Source organism: Seriola dumerili, unplaced genomic scaffold (assembly GCF_002260705.1).
Source record: "Seriola dumerili isolate Sdu_G_001 unplaced genomic scaffold, Sdu_1.0 BDQW01000337.1, whole genome shotgun sequence".
NCBI lineage: Eukaryota > Metazoa > Chordata > Actinopteri > Carangiformes > Carangidae > Seriola > Seriola dumerili.
Genome location: NW_019174592.1, coordinates 1,170,100 through 1,190,127, shown reverse-complemented (window position 1 = coordinate 1,190,127; position 20,028 = coordinate 1,170,100). Strand labels below are relative to the sequence as shown.

General features: G+C 40.8%; 1 protein-coding gene across 1 annotated transcript; it reads right to left on the bottom strand.

Annotated features, from left to right (window-relative positions):
• Nucleotides 1-523: 523 nt before the first annotated feature.
• On the bottom strand, nt 524-2,454 carry foxl2 (forkhead box L2). Its single transcript, XM_022760464.1, has one exon. The coding sequence runs from the start codon at nt 2,226-2,228 to the stop codon at nt 1,308-1,310; it is 921 nt and encodes a 306-aa protein (XP_022616185.1). The 5' UTR covers nt 2,229-2,454; the 3' UTR covers nt 524-1,307.
• Nucleotides 2,455-20,028: the final 17,574 nt, after the last annotated feature.

Genomic DNA, 20,028 nt, shown 5'->3' with positions numbered 1-20,028 from the left:
TTAGAACAGACATCAGTCGCTGTGGAACACAAATGATCAATAACAGTGTAAATGGAAATGTATTATTATTGCTATTATTATTAATATTATTAATAATATTAATATGGTTGTTGTTATCATTATTATTCCTGTAGATGATAAATGCTCTATTTTGTCTTGTCACACTACTAGGATAAATTTAACAGATTATCATAAATTAAGATAAAAAATGACCGATTAAATAGCCTATATTTACATTTTCCTGGAGACGTTGTGCCTGAATATCAGATATTTTATGAAGTAAACAGTGGACTGAGTGCAAACCCAAACCTCACCTAAACCTGCTCAATGGTTCCAGATTATTATATCTGAACAAACTGTAAAAACTACTGTATATTAACAAAATGCTGCGTTACCGTCACATAGCTGTTTACTGTTGGTTGCTGTTTGTCAACAGTGGTTATCACAGCCTAAAGCTAGAACAGATTAGTTCATGACCACTGTTTTACTTTAAGAAATACAAGTTTATTAAGAAATTCACAAATCTAGAAAAGAGGGAAAAGTGCTAATTAAAATGAAACATGGCCCCAACATGAAGGACACAATATAGCTAATCACGTTTATAAAAAAATAATAATTAGAAAGATTAACAAAACCTGGCACTGGCTGGCGTCATATTGGAAATCATATCATACATACATATGGGATCAAGAAATATGGAAAACCCTGAATTGTATTTGTGGTAGTCTGATGGATCTCTACCCACACTTTCAACCTCAGCAACTGAACAAGAGTCACAACCATGCAGGCCTTGCTCAGCGCGTGTTACTCAGAAGGCCGAACAGCTCTGATTCAATGACACATTAAAGCTCTGACTAGGTTAGGGCATCTTATGTTCACGTTTCATTTGGCAAGAGTCAGGAGAAGCCGTGCGTAAAGTTGAGAGAAATCATTACGCATACCAATATCACACAGCCGAGGCAGTGTCAGCAATGTCTATCCCCGTCAAAGTTTTTCATAGGCACAATTTTGACTACAGGTTATGGCCATCAGTCCAAGTGTAACACAGGCGCACGAAATGGCTCCCAGAGGTTGTGCTACCTGATGTGTCCTGATGACTTCTTTACCTCCCGTTTCCATTTTGCAAAACTTTTTCAACACCAACTCGCGCATACCTCCTCATCGACATTTACAGATGTCAGCTGGACCCACACAGCTCCTCAGAATGGTCTCTTCAAAAAAATACTCTTGGTTCTGTTTTGAAATCACAGGAATTAACTCTTTGCCTCTTAGAGTCCCCATTTTTTACACAGACCATTTGGTAAACTTTAAATATCAATCCTCGTGTGTAACGCCGAGTGTTTGGTCTCGTGTTCCCAGTAAGAGCAGTGCATCATGGAGAGCTCCGCGGGCTGGCGGGAGCAGGCGAACTGAAGGCCCGGTCCGTTACTGGAGGAGACCGGAGGCGGTGCCGCGGTGGCCGGGCTCAGCTGCTGGGCATGGTGGGGATGTGCAGGATGATGATGGTGACTCATGCCGTTGTAAGAGTTCACCATGCTGGGCAGCGCCATGCTCTGCACCCTGGAGTAGGGGTTATAAGATGAGGGGGGTGACAGCCCCTTCACGTTCACCGGACTCACGTTGCCACTGGCCATCTGACAGGACGTGTAAGACATCGGAGTGGGCGGTTGGCCTAGCGACCAGGAGTTGTTCATGAAGCTAGACTGCAGGTACTTTGGCGGGGACAGGTAGCCATAGCCGTCTCCTCCGAACAAGGACTTCCCCGGCTGGAAGTGCGTCGGCGGAGGTCTGAACGGCCGCTTCATCCTGCGGCGTCTCCTGTAGTTCCCCTTCTCAAACATGTCCTCACAGGCCGGGTCGAGAGTCCAGTAATTCCCCTTTCTCTCCCCGCCGCCCTCCCGCGGAACCTTAATGAAGCACTCGTTGAGACTCAGGTTGTGTCTGATACTGTTCTGCCAGCCTTTCTTATTTTTCTCATAGAAGGGAAATTTGCTGATTATATACTGGTAAATACCAGACAGAGTGAGGCGCTTCTCCGAGCTCTCGCGAATGGCCATGGCAATGAGAGCGACATAGGAGTACGGTGGTTTCTGGGACGGATCCGGCTTCTCCGACACTTTGTCCTGGACCGGCTCCTCTTTGGGTCGCTCTTTCTCCTTGTTCGTGTTGGTGTCGTGGATCATTAAGGCCATTGCGTCATCCTCCGAGTTTTGGTAAGTGGCCATCATTGCGCACACCAAAACAAAACAAGTCCAGTCCAGATGCCAACAAACAAAACTCTTTAATGGCGCTTGTAACCTCGATGAGCAGAATGATGTACTGCAGACCCTCGGGATGCACCGCGAACTGAAAGTTGTCCTCAAAACTGCGCACAGAGAAATCTTTATTTTGCAGCTCAGTGGGTGACATGCAACAGACCTTCCTCTCTCTTCAACAGGGATTTTTCTAAACTGGTTTGTGATGCAGGCGCAACCCAAGTTGTGGTTTGTGAGTCGTTGTAAGCCCAGCCCTTTCCTCTTTTTTCACATCCACTGACAGGCTGCTTTTGCTCCAATGCTCTCCGTGCAGCGACGTAGTGCTTCGTGATTTGTGCGTATTTGAGTTCCGCCTCCGGTGGTTACAGTATATGAAAAAATAATCAGCTTCCCTAAACCTGTTGAAATACGTGCGTATCAGACCCGGGTCAAAATAGCGCACTCTGGACATTACACATCTATTTGCATTTAAATAGACAATTACTAAGAAAATCCTGGATATGAATGTGCCATTCAAATAAGCTGTTAAATCTTACATCTATTTCTTTATACTGTGTATTATACAGATATTAAATTCAGTGGCATAAAGGGCTGTTAAGTTTTTTTCTGCTTTAAGGATTAGAAAGAAAGAAAGAAAGAAAGAAAGAAAAATGGAAATATCTGATTAAATAAATTTGTCAGATTTTCGTGCACCATGCAGTCAAATATTAAGTATTTAATAACCTAATAATTTTAATATTAATAACAGTAGGCTAGGTTTACACATTTTCACATGTGAATTATGGATCTTATAGGTGCATTTTCTGGCCCGGACAAACAGTTGTTTCAACATAATTCGGGCCAAACACCTTCAGTCAAACTTTAGCCAAATAATATATCTGACTAAGCTGTGCCAGATGGAGGCTCTCACATCCCAACCTCAGTCCAAAGACATGCACATTTGCAAACGGCTGCATGTCCACAGCTCTAAGAAAAGTCTGGATAGATAGTGCGGCTTAATTAGCTCACATTGAGAGGGAAGTGCAAGGAGAGGTATACATTTCTTTGGCCACCCATGAGGGTCCCCTCGGCTTTCTCTGGGAGTGTATTTCCGTGCTCTGGGAGTCTGTGCAGGTGGAACAGCATTGGCATGTGTGTCATCACCCTGCACCCAGTCTGCAGCCTGGCCGCAGCAGCAGCAGCAGCTGAACCGCGGTGAGAGCCAACCATCTCTCAACGTGCAATTACCACAGACTCACGGTTTCAAGCGTTACGACGCGATGTTATTTCTTGTTTCAATGTCTTTTTCACATGTTTAAGACGGAGAGCATTTCCAGATAATCTCAACAACGCCATTATGCCATTGCTTTGTAAGTATTTGGCTCGGTTAAAACATTACATCATTCAGTATATTAATTAATTCAGCTATCAAACCACACAGGGTGAGATAAATCCATTGCTGAAATGATTTTTAAAAATGCTTTCGGACCATAAATTTATAAAACGATTTTCAATATAAGAAGAAAAAAAAAAGTAATTTAAATGCATTGATTCTGCAGTTATGCTCTGTTTGTGCGAAAGATGACTAGTATCCTGTAAAGAAAGTCTAACTTGGTTAGACCTTTTTCTTTTATTTTTGTGTGTAAATTTTGGTTTTGAATAAGCTAAACGTATTTACTGTCCATTTACATGAAACACACAAGTCGACTGAGATATGTTGGAGTGGTTTGTAAGTTTGCTTAGCTTTACTGTACCTCATGAGTTGTTTAGTCTTCTTTTATTGTTCCAGAGAAAGTCTGTGGTCTTCTCGACTTCCCTGGTTTAAAAAAAAAAAAAAAAAAAAAAAAAAAAAAAAGTGGAGGAATTACCCAACAAACGTTTGAGGAAAGACCAAAGTAACAGTTTGTTTAAAATCAGTCACATCATGTCTCCTATCATGGTTATTTTAACATTTGCATAGGAATCATTAAATATTGCAAAGGAATCTAAAAATGTGAATATGAAAAAAGAGAGTCGAATTATTCCTCATAGCCTACAGTAGTGTTTAGAGGTTAATGTAAACTTCATTTAAAAGTTAAACTGTCATCAACATATAGCCAATAACTTATGCTATTTCTCATTTAGCCCCATAATCCCTTCAAGGAGCCCCTGGTGGCCCCCGTGGCATCACCCTAAAAACACTGCTAAACTAGCATATACTTTTTTTTTGGGGGGCTAAAGTGATAAAAGCAATGATGTAGACAGAAATGTATTTAAGAACGTTTATGCTAATGGAGATATTGCCTTGTGAGTGAAGTCTTTTCTTTCTATCAAGTAATTTTATAGTGGCTAGAAAATACCTCTGTTACCTGTTGTGAAAAAGTTTCCTGATAGTTGTCTTCACAAATGTGACTAATTAGCCTAATTTGCATCACCTGAACCACGTCATTTGAGCAACATATAGACAAAATAGATAATTTGACTGTATATTTTTTTCTATATATTGCATACCGCAATATAGCTAGGCCACTGGTGTCTCCAGGTTAAAGCTACTGGTCCCAAAATAATGTTTTATTATCTTTTCCCTCCTCCATTACCTGTAACCTTCCCGCCTCGGAGGTGCCTCAGTCACGCGCGTCAAGTCACAACAAAGCTGTAAACTTGCATGTCGACAATCCGTAAACAAAACAAGGAGCCTGAAACTTGAACTGCTTGTAGGCTTCGGAGAGGTGCCGAGGAATGTTAATTTGATAGCCTGTTTTCGTTTGCAAGGACTTTGATAAGCAACAAATAAACAACTAAATTAACAAATAAAACAAATAATTAACAATAAAAAGGGAACCAATGTGCAAACTGATATTAGCTAATAAATACTAATATGTTTAGTGTGATGTGATATGAATTTGCCAGGGATGTTAAGAAATTTTGACTCAAAATTCTGGCAATTTCTTGTTTATTTACATTATTTATTATTGGTTTTATTATTTTTATTTTAACTCAAATGTTGCTCTGAGCCACATACAACAGGTCTCCAAAATTAGATTATTTTAAGCAAAAGATATGAAATTCTGTTTTTTTATTTTTATTAGCCTAATTGGATTTAATTTTAACAGGGAATGCTTACCATGGAGTATCCTGTCCAAACGAATAGATGATCGTGTTTTAAGGTTTGTTTTCTGGGCTGCATGAGATGAGTGAGACAGCTTCATGAAGGCCTACTGCAGTTACTGAGAAGCCTATCACAGACAAAGAAGACTCCGTGTTTTCCTTTTAGATAAATATACATCCCCTTCTTTCTTTCTCAAGTTATCGCTCGACCCCCCTCAAATGAATAAAAATATATCATATAAAGATCCGACACGTCTCACTGCACAACGCGTCACAAAGCTAGCGAAACATATCTGAAAATTAATTTGCATTCATGCAACATGTTGGCAGAGTTCATGTATCACAGGCCTATATGAAATAATATCTATTTTAGTTATAACACTTGTCAGTTGTTGCCACAATCACAAGCTGCAGAACAGCAGTTCTTCCTATAACCGCCCTGAAGAACAAGTGCGTGAGTGATGAGAAAAACAATAATTCAGTAAGACTCAGTTGTGTATGAGCATGTTGTACATGGCTTCTCATCAGTTAGTTTTTAATGAGATCATTGTAGTTTTTGGTGATGAAGGTGTATATAACACATTTATAACCATTATTGTTCTATAATGGACAACCTAAAGCTTTGCTGTGTTATTTATCTCACAGCCTGCTGTATCTTTAATGTGATAGGTCCACTATTATTTCTTCATACGCGCGGTGTGCGTGTGGTAGGCCTACAATGAACTGAAGAGCCATCATTGTAACGGGCCGTAATGTAATTTGAAAGAGTGGAATTCCTGTCCTCGCGCACTTCCTGCCCTCGCAGGTCCGGGACTAGGATGTTTATGATAGCGCGTGCGGGTGGAATGCGGCGGACGGATCCTCCGGGTCAGTTCGGGACCGGCTTCAGTCAGCAACAAGGGCAACAAGATAGGACCAGACCGAGGGAAAACTGATGAGAAAGTTACAATTTCTATTTATACTTTATTTTTATTATTATGTAAAAAAGCTGTTTGTATAGAATATAATTTTGATATGATGATGATAATAAAAAATAGCAAACTACAAGACATGTAAATAATAATAATAATATTAAATGAGCATATAAATGGTTGAAGTAATGATGATAATAATAATGATAATAATAATAATAATAATAGACCTATTATTGGTAGTGCTATTTTATAGCAGCAGTATTTTAACTGTTTTATTCAACTACAATAATTTATTCAAACTATAATTATTATTAAAGATGATTGTTTTCTTTCCCCGATGAGCTTACAATTGGTTTCTTTTAGCTAAGAACTGCTGCTGTGTAAACATAATATAAAGATACACATACCTTTATTTTGCCTTAGATTTCCATCAGATTTAAATTTGAGTATTTATCATCTGAATTATATCTTATAAGTGAGAGAATGTTACATTGACATGAAGTTGCTGCAAATTATTATTATGGATAATAAAGTGGAACCCCTTTCTTAATGAGAAATTAACTTAACATTGAGATGGAATGATTGTAGCCAACAAAATGAGCATACAAATGATTTAAATTAGTTAGAAATTAGTTATGCAGCCTGCCAAAGACTTTTGTAATCCTTAGGTAATCCTTTCACAGATTTCTTTCTTTATCCGAATACCCATAAAGTGTGTTAATTAAAACTATATAAAATATGCTTTCTTGCTCTATCTAGAGTGACAGGAGAGCAGGGCTGTGTGGTCCATAAGCATTGGTCCATCAGCACTGTACAGGCGGCAGGGAGAGACATCTTTCACTGGTTGTCCCAGTTTGATCTCACTGGGTCGGTCCCTGGTTCATTTGCATCTGGCTTGCCTGCATGATTAAACATCAACAAGACGTTGCCTCTCCTCAATGGAATCCTTATGAGGTGCAGGAAAGAGATGGGTGATGGGGGATGGAGGGATAGAGGGAGTAGGTGAAGAGGAAGAAGAAGAAGGATGTACCCTCAGCCCACATGCAGCGCGTCCAACATGGCTCTTGTTCCTTTCCAAAAGAAGAGAGAGATAGAGCAAATAAACACTGACCACCAGACCCCCCCCTCCCCTCCCCTCCCATCTCCTTTACATCCCCACCCGCATGGATTAAGGATGGAGGGGGGGTACACACAGACATAAACACATATGCACACATGGTCTCACTTTTGAGGTGTTGTGTTTATATGCATGTGCTGCAATAAGAAGAAAATGTCAGTATTAAAAATGTATTGAGGGGTGTTCACAGCGGGCGGTGTGTGACGGACACTTCCTTACCTTGTAAAGTCCATCCCCTCTACTTGAAACAGTCAGATCATTGTGTGAGAGTACACACCACATCCACAAATCTTCCACACATCTCCCTGACCATCACCCTTCATTAGCTCCACTGTGGAGGGTGATGTGTTTTTCTGGTGGCCTGGCGTGTTTACATTTCTTATCGGCTGCAGGAAGCCTATTGGAAGCTCTATGGCCTCTTACAGTAAGTCCTGTGACATGGACGTAATCCATGGAAAGGGAAAGAAGACAGTTACAGTTTCATAACTTTTCTCATGATATACAACATCACAGCTAACTCTGCTCTTTTTTTTCTTTCTTTTTTTTTAAAGTTTTCAAATCAAAACAATAAAATAACACTTTTGCATAATTCACTTTATTGACATCTTTTATCATTTATTATCAATTAAGGCTTGCTGTCAGACAAAATTGCTGGCATCCTTTTTTTTTTTGCACAAAGTGAAAAATGGAAATATAGTTGCATGTGAGTGTATGTGAGTATGCGGGTAAATTCCAGTGTAGTAATCAACAGTCATTTTTTCTGCAAGTGCAACACCAGAAAAATTGAAAGGAGTATTGAAAGTGAGAGATGAGATAAAGGTAGAAGAAAAGAGCACAGAACAACTGAAAAGTGAAAGTAAAGAGGGAGGTGAGGAGCAAGGTGAAAATAGAGGGCAGAGCAGAGGAGAGCCACATTGTGTTCTTGCTAACCTTTACTGAGAGGTGAAGTGCTGCAGCCTCCTGCCAACAAGATTCTCTTTGAGGTTTTCTTGAACTGCTGCCAGGGTTTAAATGATTCACAGGAGCATACGTACGTGTGCGCTGTAAGCCGAAGGAGAGCTTTTTTGAGTCAGCACGTAGTTTTTTTTTTTTGTGTGTGTGTGTTTGTGCGTATACTATTTATGCAAAAGGTAAACAGAGTGAGATAAGGAGATGGGAGGAAAAGAAAAAGAAGGTAAACTGGTGATTATCAAAGCTTGAGGTGGATGTGACTGGAAGAACAGCAACAACCTAAACTCACACTAAGCCAAAATTGTGTAAACTTCCTCAAAACTCACCGGCTGAACCTTTTCACCCCCTGAAACAGCTCGACGAGTCACTGCCACAGCCCAGACTCACACTCCAAAATCCCCAACCTCAGACCCATTTCCACATCTTCATCCCGGCCGGGGATTAGATTTCAGGCCAAATCAAAACAAGTCACTTCGTTAGAGGTAATTACACAGGTAGCCTACCTCACAGGGCAAACAAACATGGCTGCCAGCTGACACCCTGAAGACAGATCAAAGTGTGGGTCTGACAAGGAATGGGGAGGAGAACATTCAAACATTGGCGTCTTCTCAACCGCTCACATACTCACATCTTCTCTTACATGTGCGCGACTAGCTGCAGGAACGTGTTTATGGGAGTGTGTGCACACGCCGCGCACCAACCGCTTCACACACTTCCTTTTTATAGGCTGGGGATTGTGCAGTTGAAAGATGGAGAGGAATCAGAGGTGAACAGAGTGACCTTTACAGTTGAGCTGCATGTGAGAACAGTGTGTGTTAATGGTGCAGAACAGCAGAGATGTGCTGCACATACTGTGCTAAGGGTGGTGCTCTGCGTTGGTGGTCTGTGTGAGGAATGATATCGGACATGGTGGATGTGTTACCTGTCAATGTGGCTCTTTTCTATGACGAGTGCATTATTACAGCCACTTTAAAGCCTTGTTCCACTAACTCCCTGTTTCACGTCATCTTAGCTTTTTCAATCCTATGAATCCTTTTAGGTAACACAATCTTTTTTTGACAGTAGCACTTCAGAACTGCAACTTTTTATGTCATGAATACGAAAACAAATAGTAATAGTGGTTTTAAAATAGCAAATTCTGGCCCATTCGTGAACATAACTGTGGCCAATGTACAAAAAAAAAAAAAAATGTGTGTGTTGCTCTTTCTGTTTCTCACCGTTCAGCCTCTGTTTGAACCAGGGTGTTGTTAAGGCAACCAGGCAAGGTTATTCCTCCCTTCTCTAACATGCCAGCCTACCCGTGTACAATAGAGCAGAGCGTATGTGGGTTGCAGTGAATAAGGTAAGAGATGTTATCTAATCGCTGCATGGAAAGAAGAGAAACGGGAAGCCAGGCAGTCTGAACACCAGCTGTCCGTTACGGTCTTTCTACCTGTTTTCTGTGTGTGTCTCTCTCTCTCATCACTGTTCTACATTGTTCTTGGGGTGCTCCTTTATCTCTCTATTGATTATTAATTAAGCATAGATATAGCTTTGGGTCCATGCTATGCTACTTTGCTGATGACAATCTTATTGATTGGTTGGAACAGAGGCTGCTGTAAGAGATGCATTAAAGCTCAATGTGCTGCAACACGTACACATCCGTCCTAAAAGAGAAAGGGGAACCAAAGTAGCAGGATATGAGACAGAATGCAGTATTACAGACATATTGAAGTGATACGATATATATTTTATGAGCTAAAACTTGAGTATGTTGACAAAATTTATGGTTTTGACTTAAAGATTTGGTGATAGAAAAACAAAAATCAAGGAGGAAGTAGGTGTTTCGCTGTAATAAATTACCACAAGCAAATCAAACTATTTAGCAAAAAAGGATCAGAGATTTCTTAATTTTGGATTTGGCTGTCATTTTCTTTGAACATAAGATATTGCAGACACTGAGAGATGATGTTTGGGGCCACCGCTGCTGACTTCAAATAGATCCAGTGAGTATAGTTTGAAGATGAGATCTAGAAACCACACGCACCACAAAAACACACTGAGCTCGGCCAACAGAGGATCACTCTCTGTAGGATCCGCTTGCACACAGCACACCACACAAACCTCCCCAATCCCAGCTCTCCTGCCTCCGTCCTGACCTCAATAACAAACAGGAAAACCAGGCAATGGAACACACACGCATGAAGAGACAAAATCACTCTCATAAAAAATAAAAAAAATATACACACACACACACACTGCACATACAGTGGCTGTGGTAACCTTGACGATGGTTAAAGAGTGGGCTAGCCGGGAGCTGGGGATGAGAGGAGCGATTCGGGTTACTGTTTCCAACTGGAACACAGCAGATCCCCTCTGACTCCACTTGGACAAATCATAATCACCTAATATCTGCTGGAAAATGTGGAAAAAAGGCTGCAAGTCCCAAAAAAGAAAGGTGAAATGCGGGTAAAAGAAATATTAATCCATCGCAGTTTAGTATTCCAACATATTTAAACCCCACCCCCCCGAGACACCATATCTTTCTTGGTGTATAGTTTGCTGCGCATTGTACATGGGCCAGGGTGTTAAAGTAACTTCACTTAGCTCAAAAAAGTCATAAAAAGCAAAATATAATATTCTAATTTTGAGAAACTATAACTAAAAACATCAAATTAAGAACAACATGAAATATGAGAGTGTGAGAAACTTAAAATTATTTATTAGGAATGAAGTAGTTTTAATGAATTTTTACTCCTAATATTTATTTGGAGATTTTTTTTATTTTTTAGAAATTTTCACTTTATAGTAGAAGTACAAAAATGACCTTTTATGTAAATCAAATTGTTTTTAGGATGACTACAGGCGCAAGATAAATGTTACCACTTTGCTCTAAGTAACTGCATCTTTAAATGAGCAAAAGTGCTATTCATTATAGTGTGGGACATGATTTTTTTTTTTTTTATTTCCAAACCAAATATTACCACTGTGATGAAGAATTACAGTTACTTGGTAGGAAACAGGTGGCTGCCAGAGTTGCAGATCATGCAAGGTGGCACCCATCACTGTTTGATTCAGAGACGGAGGAAAAGAGGAGTATTAGAAGGGAGAACACGTCCCAGAGAGGGCAGAGCAGAGCGAGGTCAGAAAAGGGGGGATAAAAGAAGACAGAGAGAGAGAGAGAGAGAGAGCGCTTCCTTTGGTGCATTTTCCCCCGAGGGCAGAGAGGAGGAGAGGGGCCGCTCCCCTGACAGATCTGAAGATGTCCTGTTTTGCTTTTCCTTCTGCTCTCCCTCTTCCTGCAGGAAGCAACATCACGCTGGGCACCAAAGCCTTGGCAAGCGCTGGCCATTCAGATCTGGTACTGATGTGTGCTTCTACAGATGCAATGGAACAATAATAGACAGACATACAGATGTGCAAAAAGTCAAATGTAATCGAGGTGATGTGAGATGCTGAAGAAGCACTGCAAGTGGTTGAGCCACCGGATTTATGCATAGTTTAATTTTATAACATGTCACATCAATTAACGGTCTTCAAGATGAAATGCTGGGAGGATCCGCTGCCGCCACTGAAACATACAGTACAATAGCAAGAGAATTTAGAAGTTATACTGTATATGTTTTTCAAAGTGACAAGATGACATCACTGTTTGTGAATTCTGGCAAAACAAATGGGAAAAATATTGATGGAAGGGAGTCTTTGCACTAAATACTGGAAATGTCCAAAATCGAAGCAAAATGCATCGTAAATATTTGATATGATTCTAGTAAAAAAGCTAAACTGAAGAAAATGTATCTGATTGCATCTGAAAATTTGAGGTTGATACATTTGAAATAGTTGAGACACTGACTGAAGTTTAATAGAAGTGCTGGTATAGAAGTTAAAGTTTCAATGTTAGTGTAGTTGAAAAACTGGAAATTTACTGTTGAAAATTTTAAAATGGTCAAAATACAGAAAGAAGACAAAGTGGAAATTGTAACGGAATTAGTGAAAGAAGATGAACTGGAAGTTGCGATGTTAGTGCCGAGATTAGTGAGAGATTAGTTGAAGTTGCAGTATTAGTGTAAGTGCTGAATGGAGTTGAAGTGTTAATGAAGCCTGTTCAAAACTGAAAATGTACTTTTGAGAATTAGAAAATGGTCAAAATACTGAAAGAAGTTGAAGTGTTAATTTAAGTTTCAGCACCGAGAATAATTGAAACTGAGCGGGAAGTCTTGGCTGCTGTGTAAAAGTGAAAGTAAACATTATCATTAAACAATAAGTGGTGTAAACAGATGAAATCAGTGGAAGTGTCAGGTCACATGTAAGCACTAAAGGCGACTGGATTGTCAGTTGAATACAATGGAAACAAATGAGATTATTTCACCCTATAAGAGAAAGCAACACTTGTCATGAGAGAACACAACTTCATTTTCAGTAAACGTCAGCGTAGTAGAATAAAACACAGCTTGCTTGTTTTCATCCATATAATACATGTACCAAACACACTCATACAGATGTCACATCCATTCATAAAAGTTTGGTTACATACAACTATGCACATGCACATACACACTGAGGCCTGTGGTGACTTTTGTTCTCATATCCATCCACACGTTTGTGATTCACACTGACATCATCACCAACACACACCCAGTGCAGGCTTTGTGGAGTCTCCAAGGACCCACTTACGCTCTTTGAGCCTCCATCCAGAGCCAGGCTCCCTCTCTCTCCCCCCCTCTCTCTCTCTCTCTCTCTCTCTCTCTCTCTCTCTCTCCCCCCGCCACATTTCTCTCCTCTGCTCTCCTCTGACTATTCATTCACACTGGCTCTGCCTCTGTGTGTGTGTGTGTGTGTGTGTGTGTGTGTGTGTGTGTGTGTGTGTTTTCCTCTCATTCTTAGTGTGAGACTTTATCTCTGAATCAGATAAGGCTCCGGTACTGGTCTTAAACCTTCAGCAGATCTGTCCAAACACATGAGCTCATGTCAGAGGGCTGCTGCTGCCTGTTAACTCCATGAGCTAATATAGAGTCCATGTGTTTGTTGGTCATGCTGTGTGGAGGTGTGGTGGGTCCTGGTTTCTTTCTTCATCCCTGACTTCAGTTTCCTATCATTTCTCTTCCTGTCCTTTATTATCTGCCACCCCGTCATTGAATTTTGATCATTTCGACCGTGGTCCTCCGTCTTTTTTTTTTTTTTTTTTTTTTTCTCTTGCTCTGTTTCTCGATGTCTCTCGAACAGCTTGAATTTGATCATGTTAACACTATCAGACGTGGAGATCTCAAACACAGGACGTTGTCAAGCCAACAAAGCTGAAGCCACACAGGCAGAGTTGGGCTGGACCTGCATGATGGTGTGTGTGTGTGTGTGTGTGTGTGTGTGTGTGTGTGTGTGTGTGTGTGTGTGTGTGTGTGTGTGTGAGTTGTCTAGTAAGGGATTGGGTGAGCAAAAGGGTGCAAATGTGTACGTGTTTCACAGTCTGGTACGAAGAGAACAATAGCTGGGTATGTGATTTTTGTGAGCACACGTGTATTTCATCACCCTGTGTGGCTGTTTGGTGACTGCCTTGCGTGTGTGTGTGTATTACGTCCCTGCGGTGGTGGTGGGGCGGGGGTCCGTTAGGAGGAGACTAAGGTTACCCCCCGATAGAGGCAGCGCGGGGTCATCCCGCGGCGGGACACTTCTCAGGGCCGACCCCATCGCCCCTCGTGGCCCCCCGAGCAGACGGGACTTCTGAGGAGCGAAGAGGAAGGACCAGAGGAGAGACCCCCGGAGAACAGGACCCCCGGTCTGCCCCAGACCCCGGACCCCAGCCCCGGCAGGGCCCGACCCAGGCCCAATGTGTTCCCAATCAGGAGAAACACAAACAATACTTTTATTAAAGAGAGACCGCTGAGGCCATCCCCGCACACACACACACACACACACACACACACACACACACACACACACACACACACACACACACACACACACACACACACACACACACACACACACACACAGAGGGATAGAGGAACACATATTTCTTTCCTCTTCATATAAATGGGAGCAACATTTGTTTTATTAAGACAAAGATTAAGCAGCTGTAAATCAGCTCTGGCAAATAGCTGTCAAATCACTATTATCACCATCACCCATGACCCCAGATCCTGCCTTCCCTTTCCTTCTCCGCGCGCTCTCTCCTCCATTCTTCTTGGTCTCTATCCGGGAAAACAAACGGAGGGATTAGGGATTTGTGGAGGGGTAATGGGAGCCAGGTGGAGGAGTGTGACTGTGGGGGTCTCCTGCCAGATTAAGGGGGAGCTGCAAGGCCCAATCCCTCACACTCCTTCCTAAAGGCAGCTAATGTTTCTTTTGAAGAAATAATCCCGTTTGGCCATCTAATAGCACTTGGCAATTATGAGCCTTTGCAGGGCATGTATGGTATTACCAGAGCTGGCTACCAGCGTGGGGGGACGGAGGGAGACGGGCTGCAGGTAGAGATATTTTTCAGGAACAGAGAGAATTTATCTAATGTAAAATAAAGCATCTTAAATGAGCATACAGAGACATTATACTGTAAATATCCAAGAGGGCTGATAGACCAGGAACTCTTTTGTTACTTCTTGACTTCTTCTGGTGTGTTTAGTCACTATGCTCAGAGTCTTACCAAATTATCACCAAAGCTGTATTTCCCTATTACTGTAGAATAAGATATTTTGTCTCCTCTGTGGATTAACTGATGTTAGTTGTGAAGATGGATATGTTTAAAACGAGTTTAAAACGTCTTAATTTTTGTGTTTTATTGGGAATTACATAACACTGAGCCTGTAGCTGTTGTGGCCTGGTGGAGTGAGCCAGTTTTGTGGCTGTCACTAAAAACGAACATGCTGGAGTGAAGAAGTTGGTCCTGTGTCCCTTGATAATAGTTGTAATGCCGCTGATGAAATAGAAGCCAGCATTACAATAAGGAGGTTTTCAGTATTTTTTGCTTTCACCCTGGGAAAGTGATAAAATGAGTTTCACTCAAACATGCCCATATACAGATTAAATCTGTTTAGTTTATTATAATTTCCCAATTCCAAACATACTGATTCTACAAAGTATAAACAGTAAAAACCATGTGTCTCCAAATATTGAGATTTTTAATTTTTTTGGAAAAACTGAAAGGAAAAATTCTCTAAACTTCTTAGGTTAAATAAAAAAAAAACTAAAAATCTCACAAAAAAATGATCACAATCATATGATGTTTGGAGATGAGTTTCATAGTATATTGGTGTTGTCACAGCATGCTTAGCTTAGTTTAGTCTAGTATACAATAAGGACTTTACAACGTGTACTTGTACACCGATGTATGTCAGTTTGCCGCCGCCAAATACAGTGAACACAAAGAAAACATGTTTTTATAGCAAAGTTTTAATAATTATTTTTAGTTTTCCTGCAGCTAAATACAACTGTCTGTCTCATCACCATCGTTGCTTTATTATAATTTTGTGCAGCTGTGAGCAGTTCATCCAGTTCCTCTGTTCATTGTGGGAAAATACTGTGCACCAATGTTACACTAAAAAGTATTTTTTAGTATGAATACTGACTTTTTCTAGTATGTTTAATTTAGTCATCTTTCAGTTGTGAACACTTGAACTGCTAAGGATTAGTATGGAGTATGGATGTGAGACACATAATTATGTCACACGTTTGGCCTACAAACGTTGCCCCCTTGTGGATCGGTGCAGAGGATAAACAGCTTTACAAAGAGCTTTTACTGACAGCCTGTCTGACTGACTGATCCCAGGCTGATAAGTTTGTTTTGTTGGTTTTATGTGTTATTTCAGACAGGTCCAGCCTGTTCAGGGACTGACTGTAAAAACACAGAGAGCTCAACAAGCTGCGGGGAGAAATTATTATCCTCTCTGTGTGTTCATTTTTGTGGCACACGAGGATGTAGGGTTTGAGTCAAAATGATTAAATAATTACCAGACTTTAGGTTGTGGGTGGATGACCAGATCTTAGGAAAGACATTTGAATGTGAGAAAGGTCCTTCCTCAAATAACACACACACACACACACACACACACACACACACACACACACACACACACACACACACACACAGGCACATTTATGCGTCTGTTGCCACTTCAGACCCCCTTTTTTCTTAAATCTCAAGTAAGCCGGATGGAAAGGAAGAATTAACCCCCATGCAGAGGGAGGTGAATTAGAAGTCAGACTTTTCACACCTTCTCTGTTTTGCACAGGCACACACACACGTGAAATGCAGGCATTCTCCATGTGAGCTCAAGCGTAATATCCAGCAGACGATGGAGAGGTGTGTGTGTGTGTGTGTGTGTGTGTGTGTGTGTGTGGACATATCATGTCACACCACCTTATCGGCTTCTGTCTCTTCATCATCTGTCTGTTCGTCTGAAGCTCGTAGAGAGGGGGGGAACGCCCTCCTATCTTTCAATCGGGTCCTAGCATAATTTGCCACAGCTAGGTTTGTACCTTGTCAGAAATCATGTACTTTTCTGTGATTCACCGTCTGTCTAGACAAATAAACAAAAGACAAGAAGGATTCAGGGGAGACATCATAAAATCTTCGTTAAAAAAAAAAAGCTTCACTGAGTGGAGTTTCCTTGTGATCAACAGCTGAGGCTGGGGAACAAAATATGATTGTCATTACAAGTCTAACAAGTCTGAGCTAAACTTAGCAATGGCCCACATCAGGTCTGCTCTGTGCGCTGAAGTTGAAAAGTTCATTGTCACATCAGCTGATTACACGGAGCTCAAATCAGAGCCGTGCTAAATGAAAGGCTCCTGGGTAAAACATTCATTTGTAAAAAAAAAGAAAAAGAAAAAAGAAGAAAAAGTAAAGTTTATTAGTGATTGAGAAGGAAAGAAAACACTCCTCCTCTCCTTTTGTATTCCTCCCTTCTTCGCGGCTCTCTGCACACGTTTGCCAAGGTTCATTCAGTAAGTGGGGTGGCGGAGGCGAACGTTGGTGCGTTACACATCAAAGGCCAGCACACGCACAGGGAGGAACACGCCTGAAATAAAAGGCCTGTGAAAAAACAAACACTGCCCTTTGTTCTGAGAGCCGAGGTCTGTTTCAGCCGTGATTAGAGAAAAGAGCGAGGGAAGAGGAGGCCGCGAATGTGCACGGGTGACGTAATAAGCGGCCATATTTGTCTCATCAGATTCTTTTGAGTGGGATCTGTAACAGTGAAAGAACCGGAGGGTGTCAGTCAGCGGAGCCCCGGCCGCCAGGAAATGTCACTGTGGTGGGGTCACGACGGTGGCACGAAATAGCTAATCACTAATTGCTGATTAGCTCTTCCGTGCGTAGAGATAGCTGCTGGAGGTGGAGCGCGGCTGCTTGAACTAAGAGGCCTTTAAAAATACAGCTGGAAAACGGTTTCTCATTTGTTTCGCAATAACACAAATCTAATCATAAAAGTATTAATATGTGACATTTATATAAGAATGTTTGTTTACTACTCACTCACTGATTCATCTTTGAGTTAAATCAATTCAGTACTGATTGTATGTTTGCTGATCTAAACACATCTGGATCCATGTATTGCAATTTAGGATTATAATCTTAGTTTGAATTTACCGTTTTCTGATTTGATGAAAGCAGCAGCAAATTACACATCCTCAGGAAAAGGAGGAAAAGCTGAAATGATGCAGCTCATTGGTGATTTTTTTTTTCCCAGAAATAATGAGTCACCAACAAAAGAAGGAAGGATGAAAAACATGAAAATCTGGTGATGCTAAAATTTTGATTATCAAAGTAAGGACATAAATCAAAATATAAAAATCAGCAAATCAAATAAAGTAAGCAAACCTCTTAAAGAGAGGAAAATAAGTAGATTTTTTTTTTTTTTAATTTTTTTTACAAGAGTTACACAAAAGAGAAAGTTTAACAAACAACAACTGGTGGCAGATTACTGCAGGAGATAATGCAGCCGGGACAGCACCCGCTTCAGCAGACGCTCGGACTGAAGCGAGTCGAAGACGGCTGATGTCTACTTAGTATTCAGAGGTAACTGCAGCCAAATGCAGACGACAGTACTGTACATTGTGGTCATTTATTACTGATAAATGCACTGTTTTGATTTTTATAAATGAGTTTAGTGCTTTTCCTTTGCATTTGCTTGTGCTGCCTATATATCTGTTGTCAAGGAGATTTCCACAGATTATGCACGATTAGAATATACTTTTTAACATACCTGTGGAAGTGAGTAGGAAGACCTTGTTGCACAATAGTGTGGTTGAGGGAGCTGAATATGCTGGGCGGGTGCTGTTTGTATTGTATTTCATATATAACAGGTGAAGCCTCAGATAGGTTTGAGTGCTCAAGTCTTAAAGCTGCATTTGTCTTTTTTTTCATATTAACAATGGATCAAATGACTAATTCTCTATCTTATATTGGACTTAAAGTAGTTTGTACTTGATGTTATAAATTATAGGCCTTAGGCATGTTGACAGTAGATTACAGTGCAATTTTTCTTTTCTTCACCTACATTATCCAGCGATACACTTTATCTTTTAAATAAACAAAACAAATCCCAAACGTCTGACTTCTCACGTCTTTGATCTCAAAACGGTACAGCCATACGTTTCCTATACCGCGATGCCATTACCTCCTTTGTCTCATATCTGTAGTCGGATATCAAGAACAGGCCTCATCCTATGTAGTGCTGTTTGAGCATATTGATCTGAAAAAAGAGTTGTATCTCTCTCTGGTCAGGGAGATTATATCCGACTGCTGTAAATCAGACACAGGTGGATGAACTTCCTCCTTCCTACGTCTGCCTCCCAGCTAACCTCTCCTTTACCCTTCCTTTCTTTTCCTCTTTGACAGTCTCTTTTTTTCTTCTTCCCCTTGATACACCCCCCCCTTCCCTTTCTATTGTCCAGTTCAAGATATGAAAATAAAAAAGGTTATGGCCACGTGAAACTTTCCATGCAAGGATAGTAGCCAACATGCTGTAAATACACATGCACTATTTTTTTTTCTCACATCTGCCTTTCTAAATGTATTTACCTTTTTTTTTATAAGAAATGAAAAACCTCCACAAAATACAATAAATAAACATATTTGACTTTTGTCCACACATACTAAGCATGTCCGCTGACAGTTAAGGACAAGCAGGCACACATTCACATCAGCACTGAGACTTTATCAAAGAATTTCTGTGGAAAGAAGCTGAGCGTTAGAGTTACTCCTCTGCTGTTCGAGTGTTCAAAGGCCTCAGTGACACGGAACGTCTGTCTCAAGTCCTATTCATCCAACTTAGAAAACCTTCAGAGGAAAAATGCCTCCCACTCTAAACCTTATACATCAGTCCGCCTCCGCAGCTGCCTCAGGCCATTTAGGTTCATTAAAGACGTACAATGTCGCACAGACATTTATAACTTGCATTTTGAGGTTGCACCTGAAGAGTGCTGCTGCCGCGCTATCCGGTTGCAGGACTTAGTTGCTAACGCAACCTACGTTATACTCAGACGATCTAAGAAGGAAACATATTCTCCCTCTTACAAATAAAAAACTGGATTCATTAGCAATAAAATGCACCCTATTCAATTCAATACTCTCAGGGCTAATGCTAGCTAATGTTCGCTAACCTCGGGTTAGTACAGCTGTGAAAAAAAAAAGCTGTAAACTTTTAAACACTTGTATTTTATTAGCTCATAAAGTTGATATAGCGTCCGTGCTAACAACTGTTTGCCTTACATGGAAGAACATTAGCATTCATTTGGAATCGTGTTTGTGGCCACC

Coding starts and splice junctions, on each gene's coding strand:
- foxl2 (XM_022760464.1), bottom strand. CDS start 2,228: ATGATGGCCACTTACCAAAACTCGGAGGATGACGCAATGGCCTTAATG.